The sequence below is a fragment of the Juglans microcarpa x Juglans regia genome, chromosome 2D, assembly GCF_004785595.1.
Source record: "Juglans microcarpa x Juglans regia isolate MS1-56 chromosome 2D, Jm3101_v1.0, whole genome shotgun sequence".
Lineage (NCBI taxonomy): Eukaryota > Viridiplantae > Streptophyta > Magnoliopsida > Fagales > Juglandaceae > Juglans > Juglans microcarpa x Juglans regia.
This window is the reverse complement of record NC_054596.1, coordinates 33,975,868-33,987,870: the sequence shown is the minus strand read 5'-3', so window position 1 is coordinate 33,987,870 and position 12,003 is coordinate 33,975,868. Positions and strand designations below refer to the sequence as shown.

The 12,003-nt window shown below is 43.4% G+C and overlaps 1 protein-coding gene across 1 annotated transcript; it reads left to right on the top strand.

The window, feature by feature from the left end:
* The first annotated feature begins 2,107 nt into the window (after positions 1–2,107).
* LOC121250303 (protein ALP1-like) lies at positions 2,108–3,885 on the top strand. The gene is given in 2 exon segments (XM_041149400.1): positions 2,108–3,211; positions 3,214–3,885. Coding segments are annotated over 2 exon segments (1,542 nt in total). The 5' UTR covers positions 2,108–2,199; the 3' UTR covers positions 3,744–3,885.
* Positions 3,886–12,003: the final 8,118 nt, after the last annotated feature.

Genomic DNA, 12,003 nt, shown 5'->3' with positions numbered 1-12,003 from the left:
TCTCTGTGTTTCGAACGTCTCGGGATGAAGAAAAAAAAAGAGGGAAATGGGATGAAGAAAGAGAAAGAACGAGGGAAAGAGAGAACGCAGATGAAATAATAAAAAAATCTTTTCAATGATGAACAGTATCTCGCCAAATATGGAGAGGAGCTAAGATATACTATAGCAGATATGTTAAACTTCAAGAATTTAGCTAGCCCAATGCAGATGTTTTTTCTTATATTTACTTTCAATTTGGACTTACATTGGCAAATAGCTAGTCCATTGTCAATGTTCTAATAATGGTCTAATTATTGTCAAGTCTAAAATTTGACTAAAAGTTAAAGTTTTGATTAAAGTCAAAATCATTAGAGAGATTAATCTATATTGGATTATCAATCTAAAAGTCAAAATAATAATATAATATTATATATTTTAATAATAGTTTTTAATTTTTTTATATTTTACAAATACATTCTATATATTAATTAATAATTTAATTCTTATTTAAAATTATTGTTTTCCAACTACTTTTTCCTCAACCTAATTATCTAATAGTAGTCATTGGGATTGAGAATATTTTTAGAGTAAAATATTATTTTAAAGATGAATAATAACTTGTCAAATTTGAAGAAATGAATGAATTTACTGTAACTCAAAAGTGGAGTTTTAGAGTTTTAACTACTCTAATGCATACTACTTTTAAAACTTTTGTAAAATTTGAATCTTACAAATCAAATTATATCACGTAGATAATGTATGGTGTAAAAGTTTTCAAATAGTACTACTCAAAGAGAAAACATTGTAGAAAGTGGGTTGATAGCGGATAAAATCGGGTCATATACGACCATAGATGGTTACATGTGGGGCCACGCATCAACACGATTGGATTCAGACTGACTTCAATAAATCAGATGGAGAGACTTCTAATGGTAGATAAAAAAAAAATACAATTATGATACATACAGTCATTTACTCATTGAATACTCTATTAATATAACGGAACTCAATATTTATTTTATATTAAAAAAAATGCAGCCAAAATATATTAGTAAAGTGTGTAAAAAATACATAAAAATAACTGTACATAAAATTTTTTTTAAAAAAATAATATCTAATAATAAAAATAAAATAAAATACGAGGATTCGTAGATTAAAAATGAATATTTGGAAGTACAAAAGTGAGAGAGAATGCTTTCACAACAAAAAGAAACGCTCCCTCCCTCCCCAAAATAACCGTTAAGACTCCTTGGGGCCGAAGTCTCCTTGAAGCTTTTGACATTGTTTTTATTTCTTTAAGGTTGTTAACATTTAATGTTGATGGGCTTCTCTTGTTGACAATGTATAGCATTCCATCTCGTTCTTGACTCGTGTACAAAGGAAGGTCAACTCTCATCCAATCAAAACTCAAAACACATGAGAGTTAACATTGGCAATAGTCTCACTCGTTTTAGAGACGGATTGAGAATTTTTTTTTTAAATTATTTGAAATGTATTTGCAAGAAACTCGTTGTAAAAATTGTGTGCATTCTCAAGATTAATTAAGATTTTGTTCTCAATTACCTAGTACCGATAAAAATAAAATGAAAGTTAAAAAATAAAAGACTTATAATATTTTTATTTTTTTATTTTCTTTCATACATTTTTTTATACATTTAAATATTTTTTAAAAAATACAATATTATTAAAAAATATTTATTTAATCATTAAATGAATAAATAAATAAATAAACCTACTGTCGGGACAAACCCTCGGTGGGTAGGACTGTTTTCCTCATTTGACATATTGAAAAAAAAAAAAAAATTGAAAATATTCGTTATACTCTTTTCGGCAATATTCCTCTCCTTTGACCCTCACAAGTAAGGAAGCTTCCCCACAACCTTCTTCGCTTCTTTTCCCAACGTGTTTCTTGAATAACCAAATATTCCCAACCCTTCCCCGCAGCAGCTTGAAGGTTCCAACCGCGTAAGGCCCTTCCACGTCGCTATCCTTTATTATTTAATCCGAAAGATGAAAAAGGTCAAGTCAGCGTCAAAGCCTGCCACCACCGCGTGTTCACACATGCGCACACGCTTCCTTGCGCTGTTGTGTGTTTATATATATATATATATATATATTTTCGTTCCACCATTTTCTTCTCAGATTCAAGTCTCTAGCGTTCACATTTTCATTCACACGTTTTGTCGAACAACTTGTCACCTTGATATCCCTGTATCAGTAATGGAAATTAGTTCTTTCCCATTTCTTAATCAAGAAGATCATTCATACCTCTACAGTTTGTTCCAAGAGATGGAGAATTTCAATGTGAACAAAAACTCGATAAAGCGGAGACGGAAAGAAAGTGGTGGGGGTAATAAGGAAGAGACGAAGCAGAGCGCGTTGAGGGATATGCTAATGAGTTCACTAGTCTTGTTAGGTGAGGAGGAGAAGCAAGATCAAGAAAGAGGGTGGATTTTGGATGCTCAGCAAGATAAGGCCCTCTCCGAGGCCGACACCATGGAAAATACTCGAGCTATGAACGACTTCTATTCACAGCTCGAAAGTATTTACTCTGATTTGGACCAATTGGATTCCTCTAGGACCAAGCGGGCCCGCCGGTCCCCTGTTTCTGCCGCTACCGCTGCTGCACCGGACAATGCCGGGTCCAATAATCCTCCGCCACAGGATGCTGCGGCGACTGGAGCTAGGGGCCAGCCGCACCATCGCCGGCTGTGGGTTAAGGACCGGTCCAAGGACTGGTGGGACCAGCACAACCACCCTGAATTTCCCGAAGAGGAGTTCCGCCGCGCGTTTCGGATGAGCAAGGCCACGTTCAACATGATCTGCGACGAGCTCGAAGCCGTTGTTACGAAGAAGAACACGATGCTTCGAGAAGCGATTCCGGTTCGCCAACGCGTTGCTGTGTGTATTTGGAGATTGGCCACCGGTGAGCCTCTTCGAGTCGTGTCGAAGCGATTCGGGTTGGGTATATCCACTTGTCACAAGCTTGTTCTCGAGGTTTGCTCGGCTATTCGTAGTGTTCTAATGCCAAAGTTCCTTCAATGGCCAGACGAGAATAGATTGAGGACGATTAAGGATGAATTTCAGTTGATTTCAGGGATACCGAACATTGGTGGTTCTATGTACACGACCCACGCTCCTATCATCGCCCCGAAGGTTAACGTGGCTGCTTACTTCAACAAGCGGCACACGGAGAGAAACCAGAAGACTTCGTACTCTATAACAGTTCAGGGGTTGTTGATCCTAAAGGAGTGTTCACCGATGTTTGCATTGGTTGGCCTGGTTCGATGCCCGATGACCAGGTGTTGGAGAAGTCTGCACTGAGCCAGAGGGCCCAGATGGGGCTCTTGAAGGATGTTTGGGTTGTTGGGAATTCTGGGCATCCTCTCACGGACTGGGTTTTGGTTCCTTATACGCACCAGAACCTCACTTGGTGTCAGCATGCGTTCAACGAGAAGGTCGGGGAGGTTCAGAGGGTTGCAAAGGAGGCATTCGCGAGGTTGAAAGGGAGGTGGTCTTGCTTGCAGAAGAGAACAGAGGTGAAACTCCAAGAGTTGCCAGTGGTTCTTGGGGCTTGCTGTGTCTTGCACAATATCTGTGAGATGAGAAATGAAGAGATGGGTCCGGAGCTGAGTTTTGAGCTTTTTGATGATGAGATGATCTGTGACAATAGCTTGAGTTCTGTGAGTTCAATTCAGGCTAGGGATCTGATTGCCCACGATCTGTTGCACCGTGGCCAGGCAGGCACTCGTTACACTTTATAGTTTTAGAGTTTTTTTTATACGTTGATTTTTGTGATTCTTTTTGCTATGGCTTGTTACAGCCATATTTGCACAATAAGAATGGGCTATCTTTGTATGATATGTTTGGCCCCCTATAATATATGATCCATAGTTTTTTCTTAAACACAGCAATATCATTCTGATTAAGTGAAACATGCTGTTTTTCTTTATTGGGTTTCTTCAGTTTTTGTTGGCATGGGTGTTTGGGAGTAGAGTTCCAACTAATCCGGGGGCACATGACCTTTAAGAAAGAGAGCATAATACCAAAACCAATATCCTTACTATTTGAACCAACTCCTAGTTATTTGGTTGCTTTATTATTCATATAGAAGTATCTCCGTCTCCACAGGACCACATCAGAGATATGCAGACCCCTCTTTGAGTAGGTAGGTTGACAGAACTGTTGATTAAACATCATTTTTGGGAAGTTCACAGCTCCGGTTGCTGTTTTAAGTTTATCCCGGTTTGCGTCGTACTTTTTTTTCTTTTTCTTTGTGTAATGTCAACGCGTTTAGCCCATAGTTTTGCTTCTTGAGCTGAGAAAGCTCTCTGTTTTTAAATGCTCGGTCTTTGACTTTGACCGGCACCATTTTTGGCGTACTAATAATGGAGTTGGGAAAGTGATTGTTCAATTCTCTTACTCCTATGTTAACGTGTGTTTGGTATATTTTTTAGCTTGATTTTGGCAATTCAAATTTTTAAAATTGGGCCTATGAAAATAAAGAAAAAGGTAATTGGAAGAGGGTGGCCTTGTGGTTGGAGTCTTCGATAGCAAATTATCGTCTTTTGAAAGTTTGTAAATAAGTGAAAGAATCTAGAGATTAGAGAGGAGTTTCTCGTACTTGAGAGTTGCTATTTATACCAGAAGTATGGGGGGGCAGATCGTTTATGCCTCCATGGAGTCCGTGTCCTTCGTACTATTCCTTTTGTCAGATTCATTTAATGCAGCGTGACTCTGTGACGACGACATTGATGTGGTGTGTAACTCGAGTAGTGGTGCCATTAATGCGGCGTAGTTCCCCGATTTGCCTCACCCCACTGACTTCCTTGGTGGTCCTTCGATATCTCCATGTTAGAGGATCGAGGGTGCCCTTTACTTTTAGCCCGTTTACATGGATATATACTCAATGACAGTACACTGTTCGAGAGGTCTCCAGGTCGGTGAGTTTCATCCCTCTGCAGTACGCTCCTTTATGGAGGTTGCGTCCAGGGGAGTCTACCCGTAGGCCAGGCCAAAGAGTCTACTTGTTCTGGGTTGGGCTTTCGTTTCTTGTTCCCTCAATTGCCCTTCTTAGGCCAGCTAAGACAAAGGAGGAAAAAACCTCTTACAGTTACCATGCTAATTCTCATTGGACTTGTACGGTGTGAACTATTTTTAATTTTAAACCCGCCTTGACGTCGAGGCCGGGATCCCTTTATTGACGTGTGCATAACTCCGAAGTTTGGGGTGGTTCCTCGTCACTTTGCTATCTCGACATCGTTTACCTTCCCACTTTTGTTGGCACATTTCCCGATAAATTTGATGGCGTCTTTTTAATTGTACCAGTATCGAGGGTATCAAACGGCTTTTTGCCTTCATGTCGCTTCGTGGTGCGTATTTTTAGGGATTCGAAGGGTCTCATACCTCTTCCTTCTGCCACGGGGTGTGGGAGATTAACCGCTACCTTCTTCTTATATAAATGTGATTGGATTATGGTCTTGTCTTTTCCCTCTACACTGTAATTATTTTTTCATCCTTTTCTCCTAACTCCCCCTCATTTGCACTCAGTCTCCTTTCTCTGATACATTCTACTTCTTTGTTAATGGCCCCTGAGAAATCCTCCCAACCCACGGCTTCTGGTGGGGGAGACGCTCAAGAGGTTGGTGATGCCATGCCATCTTTCTGGGGCGGCACCTGGCGTTCAAATGTCCAAACGGCGACACTGGTATCTCTGGCCCTTACTTACCAAGTGTAGGAATTAGTCATCTTCAAGGTCCCTAGCCCATGCAAGGATGCCGTCGACGCCGAGGGTCACTCTTCCTGAGTTGCCCTCTATCCTTCCATGTTTTCATGTGGCTTGAGACTTCATTTCCCTTGCCTCATTTGCGATTTGCTGGATCACCTTGGTTTAGCCTCGTCCCAGCTTCACCCGAATGCTTGGAGGCTTCTGATTTGCAGCAGTATCATATGGTGACATGCCTTGATGGAGTTGGACCTGGAGCAGGCTGACCTTACTGGCCTTGAGTTCCTCCTCACTCACAAGGTGTTGCGGCAGAAAGGGAATATTTGCAGCTTCAGGGCAATGCATGCCCTTATTAATCTAGAATCGTGATACTGCAAGGTGAAGGATTGGTCACCGAAGTTCTTTGTCATATCTGGCCGCGAATGGGAGTTCCCAGTTGGTCAGATGAACCGTCTCGAATTCCCGATTCGAACTGACTGGGGAAAGGGTTCCTGAGGATAAGGCAGTGTATCAGATGGCCACCCCTGCCGAGTCGCGGCATATCATCGTCGTTAGGGAGTGGGTGAAGAAGAACCCCAACAACGTCTTCTCGGAAGCCATTCTTTCCGAGGAGAGCCTAAGGGTTTCTTTACATTCCCTCAGTCATGTTCCTTTTGATGACAGGGTGACTCTTGCCTAGCCTCAGGTCCTGCCCAAAAGCGCCCATTGGATCCTTCTCCATTAGGCAAGGGAAAGAAACCTCACTTGGAGGGGGCTGGGGTCCATGGTGGGCCCTTCTCTGGAGCCCCAATTCCTGAAGGGCGAGTGTCGGCTATGCCTGAGGCCCATCGTTCCGTTGACCTTGTGATGCCGGTGGATGCGTCCTGTTGTGTTGTTAGCGTGTAGGTGCTGGTGGAATCTTGTTCTTCGGAACCCTTGGACCTATCGGCGAAAGGCCCCTCGACTGAGGTTCTGCAGAGCCGCCCCCATCGATTAGTGCCTATGATGTGTTTCTAGCAACTAATGACCTTGAAGCCCTACTCCGAGGAGTCTTGGCAGGCCATCGTGGCAGGGTCCTTTGGGAGTCTCCTCCCTTTCTTCTGCTGGTTCTGTTGCCGGTAGTTGCTCATTTGAAGGTGAGGTCGAGGCATGCTCGGGGGTCTCGGCTCTGTGGCCCTGCCTTCCGCAATGTCTTCGCCTGGTTATATGGGATGGGACGATCTAGTTTCTGTGGCAGGTGGGGAGGAGCTCGAGTCGCTTAGAGGCTTGGACTCCATTATTAAAAGGGCTAGGGGTGTGCAAAATTCTGAGAATTCTGACTCCGTCCGACCTCCGCTCCGACGCCGACTCCGACGGAGTCGGAGTTGTTAGAATTCGGAGTTGAAATTCGGAGTAGCTCCGAATAGTTATTCGGAGTCGGAGTCGGAGCTACAAGGAGCTCCGACTCTGACTCCGAATTTTTTTTTAAACCCATCTGTAAAACGACGTCGTTTTACAGCTGGGTTTAAAAAAAAATTATTGAACGACACCGTTTCACTTAATATGGAACGGCGTCGTTTCATATGTCTTCCTTCTTCATACGTCCCCCCTTCTTCTTCCTTCTTCAGTTTTTCTTCCTTCTCTCTTCTCTCTCGCGTCTCCCGTCCCAGTGACTGAACCAGTGAACTGTGAAGCCGTCCTCACGTCTTGTGTCTTTCTTGCCAGCATGCCGCCGTTCGTCGTTGCTCCTCCGTGCCGCCGTTCCTCGTTGCTCCTCTGTTTAGCTTCCACCTATGGTGAGCCCTAAATTTATGAGCCCTAAATTTAATTCAAGCACGTCTCTTATGAATTGGAGCCAGCAGTTGTGATTCTTGTGAATTGGTTGTATTGAATATTCAATATAGTCCCAACACGGCACTCAAAACCCTGAATTTTACATTGTATTGCAGACTTGCGCTCGAGCGAGGTGTCGAGCGCAAGTCAAGCGCACGTTGTATTGAACATTGGCTCGAGCGATATGTCGAGCGGAAGTCGAGCGAACCTCTCTGGAAGAGTTTTGCTTGAGCGCCACGTCAAGCGCAGGTCGAGCAAACCTCTTTGGATGGATTCTGCTCGAGCGCCACGTCGAGCGCACATCGAGCGAACCTTTCTGGATGGGTTCTGCTCGAGCACCACGTCGAACGCACGTCGAGCGAACTTCTCTGGATGGATTCTGCTCGAGCGCCACGTCGAGCGCACATCGAGCGAACCTTTCTGGATGGGTTCTGCTCGAGCACCACGTCGAACGCACGTCGAGCGAACCTCTCTGGGTGGTTTCTGCTCGAGTGCACGTCAAGCGCACGTCGAGCGAACCTCTCTGGATGGGTTCTGCTCGAGCGCCACTTCGAGCGCACGTCGAGCGAACCTCTCTGGATGGGTTCCACTGAGTCGAGCGCACGTCAACCGAACCTCGATGTAATAATACATCGATACAATAATTAATAATACATGTCCTATTGTATAATACAATAGCCTAGTTTATTTTTAAACTAATTTTTTGCTTCTGATTTAATTTTTTCAGCTTCATTGATTGTGATATGGATCCTAGACATAATGGAGATGATCGTCCACAAGGGGATGTGGCGGATGCCAATGCTACAACTCCTACACCGGTGGGTACTTCCACCCCTAGAGCCACATCTAGGGTAGCTACATCTAGAGCAGCTACATCTAGAGTAGCTACATCTTGTGCGAGTAGTCGACTCCCACTCCCAGTTGATATAGAGGATGAGGATATGTTTAACGAAGATGAGGAGATGCCCATTGAGCAAGATCAACCACCACGACCTTCTAAAAAGAGGTCGTGGACATGAGAGCATTTCACCAAAATTCCTGGTGAAATTGCGAACCCAGTAGCAAGATGCCATTACTATGGATCACTTTGTGGATGCCATTCGAAGAAGTAAGGTACTAGTGTGTTAATAGCACATCTAAATGGTTGCCAACGATATAAGATAGCGAAGGGATTGCAAGCCACTGATCAGACCAACCTCAGTTACCAAACTTCTACAGCCACTGATAGTACACAGACTAAGAAATTGGTCATCCCTCAATACAGTGAGAAGATGTTGAGGGACATGCTTGCAGAGATGATAATTACTGATGAGATGCCATTTACCACAGTCGAGAAAAGAGGCTTTCGAAAGTTTCTAAATTTTGTTGAGCCACGATTTCTCATTCCGTCACAGTATACAGTGATGCGAGATTGTATGAAGAGGCATGCGAAGGACAAGGAGGAGATGAGGAAGATGTTTATTACCACTGGCCAGAGAGTGTCTTTTACGACTGATACATGGACTTCCATACAGAATGTCTGCTACATGTGTATCACAGCACACTACATTGACAGTGAGTGGATTTTGCATAAAAAAATTATTGGTTTTAAAGAAATTGTGGATCATAAAGGTGCATCCATTTGGGCGAAGATGGATGATTGTTTAAAGGACTGAGGAATTCAAAAAGTGCTGTGTATTACAGTTGACAATGCCAGTACGAATGAAACAGCAATTGATTGGTTTAAGCGGAACACGACGGTGAGAGATGATGTCATTCGAGCCCACGAGTTTATTCACGTTCGATGCTGTGCTCATATCATTAACCTCATAGTTGTTGAGGGATTAAAAGAGGTTCATGATTCCATAACCCGAGTTCGCAACATTGTACGATATGTGAGGGGTTCCCCTCAAAGGCTTGCCAAGTTTAAGGCAATAGCAGAAGATTTGAAGATTGAATGTTCTAGTATGATGTGCTTGGACGTTCCGACTCGATGAAATTCTACATACATGATGTTGGATGTGGCACAGAAGTACCAAAAAGCATTCGAGCGGATGGAGGTCGTGGATAGGGGCCTGAGGTATGCTTTGTTATTACGTTATAAATGAGACTGTTATAACTTATGGCTACATCATACATGTTATTTACTTTTTAAACTATTTATATAGTTATATTTATGTAGTTATATCCCGAGCAAAGACGTGAGATAAGTACTCTTTATTCTATAATTTCTATTAGTACTTATCCATCATCTCTCAAACGTTTAGAATTTATTATCCAACTGAAATTAATCAAATTATAGAAATTCGTACCATCATTCTTTTCTATAAAATTTTAAATTTGTGTAATTTTCAACTCATGAGTCATGAGCACTTTTAATGCTAAAGTTTAGGCGGACATAAAACAAATTAAAGATATAATTAAAATTCAGTAATAAAATCAGAATGAATATTTAAATTATTGAAAACTCTTGAATAAACTAAATATTTGTAGATGGTTCACTTTTTTAAAAAATATATATGTTGCTCACTATCTGAAACGAAATTGAACAACAAAATTTAAATAATAATAAAAAAAAGAACAAAATTTCTGAAATTGAGTTCAGAAATTTTGTTCGAAGTCGGAGCTCCGACCTCCGTTCGGAACTCCCTCTGAACTTCAGTAGGAGTTCCGATCGGAGGTCGGAGCTCCGACCTCCGTTTGGAGTTTCGATCGGAGTTCGGAGCTCCGACTTCCGATCGGAATCGGACTCCGACTACATTTGGAGTCGGAGTCGGAGGGAAAATTCGGCTCCGACTTTTGTCGGAGTCGGAGGTCAGAAATGACAACTCCGACTCCGTCGGAGTCGGAGCCCACCCCTGAAAAGAGGGGTGGCAGCTACTTCCAGTAATCGTGTCGCGGAGGTGGAGCACCAAGTGGAAGGTGGTTTCTTTTTGGATGTTGTAGTCGGCTCAAGTTCGGGGGGTCTGTGGGGAGATCTGCTTGTCCAGGTGGAACTGTTGTTTAAGAGGTTGTCGACGGGACTCATTGGACCAAAGTGGCCGCGCAAGCGTCCGATGCGGAGGGTTCGTTGGAAGTCATCCCCATTTGGCCAGGCTGGAAATGGAAGGGTCCCGCGCGGAAGCCATTAGCTAGGTCGCCAAGTGTTTGCCCAGATTTTTCCACGAGGTTTGGCGATTTCTTTCTCCGTCTTTTTCCTTTCTTTCGTTGTTTTCTAAATTCCCTTTACTGACTGTTCCATGTCAGCATCTCTTATTGTTAGAGTTCCTCTCATCTAGCAACCTTCATTGTGGACGGCCAGGAGGCTGTTGAGCAGGAAAACCAGGACATTCGCACGATGACCCAAACTGCCCTTCGTTGCTTTCGCGGCAAGAGGGAGTGGCTGAAGCAAGAGTTGAGGGAGGTACGACTTGCCTTGGAAGAGGGTAGTAAGAAAACTGATAAGCTTAATCGCCATCAAAAGAAGTTAAAGAAGAAGGTAAGGGAAGACGCCTAGAGGACAAAGCGACTTGTCCCTAGCGCTGAGGTTGCCTCCAGCTTGGATAACCAGATAAAGTTGGTCGTGGGCGTCCGCGATATCGCGTGGGGGCATGAGTGTGCTGAGGGCATTAGGTGGGACAACATTCTGGAGATACGGCAACTATGTTTGTGGACTTTCGAAAAATATTTGTGGGACCTTGACCTTACCTAAGTTGCCGTTGACGAAGAAGCTTTCACTTTCAGCTGCAAGTTGGGGATGAAAGAGATCCCCGATGCTTTAGATCTTTTATTCCCGCCATGTTTTAGCCTGCTACTTCTGAGCCCGGCAATCCTGATCTCGACGTCTCTGAGGCTGGTGCTCCCAATGCCGAGGTCTCCGATCGTGGTGCTTGACGTCGCTATGTCCTAGCTTCTTGGTGTCGCTGCTGTTGTTTCCATTTCTTTTCCTTTTTGTAAATGTATATACCTGTGCTTCGTCTCCATGTGGCTTGTGTGTAACTTTTGATCATTAAAGAAGTTGCTCTGTATTTTGTTGTGCCGGTCTACTTGTCTTTACGATGTTTCCTTTTTGTCATTTTGCTCTTCCCCGACGTTTCTTTCCATATTTTCCCTTCTTCTTCATTTTTTTCAATGGCTAGTCTGGGGGACTTTGTCACAGGAAATTATGGGTTTGGCATTAGGCAGGGGAATCGCCATCATATAGAGCCTACGGTCCACCCCGCCAGCGCCTAACCTATTCTTGACTACCCTACTGGCCTACCGCTCTTCTAGTTGTACCGCCTTGTTAATTAGTTGTCCCTTTGGGGCCTTGAGCGACTTTGTTTGATGAGGCCGATGTCTCTATGCTTTTTCTTTACGTCGATTTCCTCTTTTTTGCCATCCGTCTCTTGGATGTGCTTTACCCTACCTAGTCCCTCCATTCTTCCTTTTTGCGTTGCTGCGCTTTATTCTAGTACGTAACTGAAAGAAGAGAGAAGTGTCATTAGCGCGTGTCGGCCCTTGCTCGCTGCTTTTGGCTTGGAGGGGATGGAAACTCCTCTTTAGAGTTA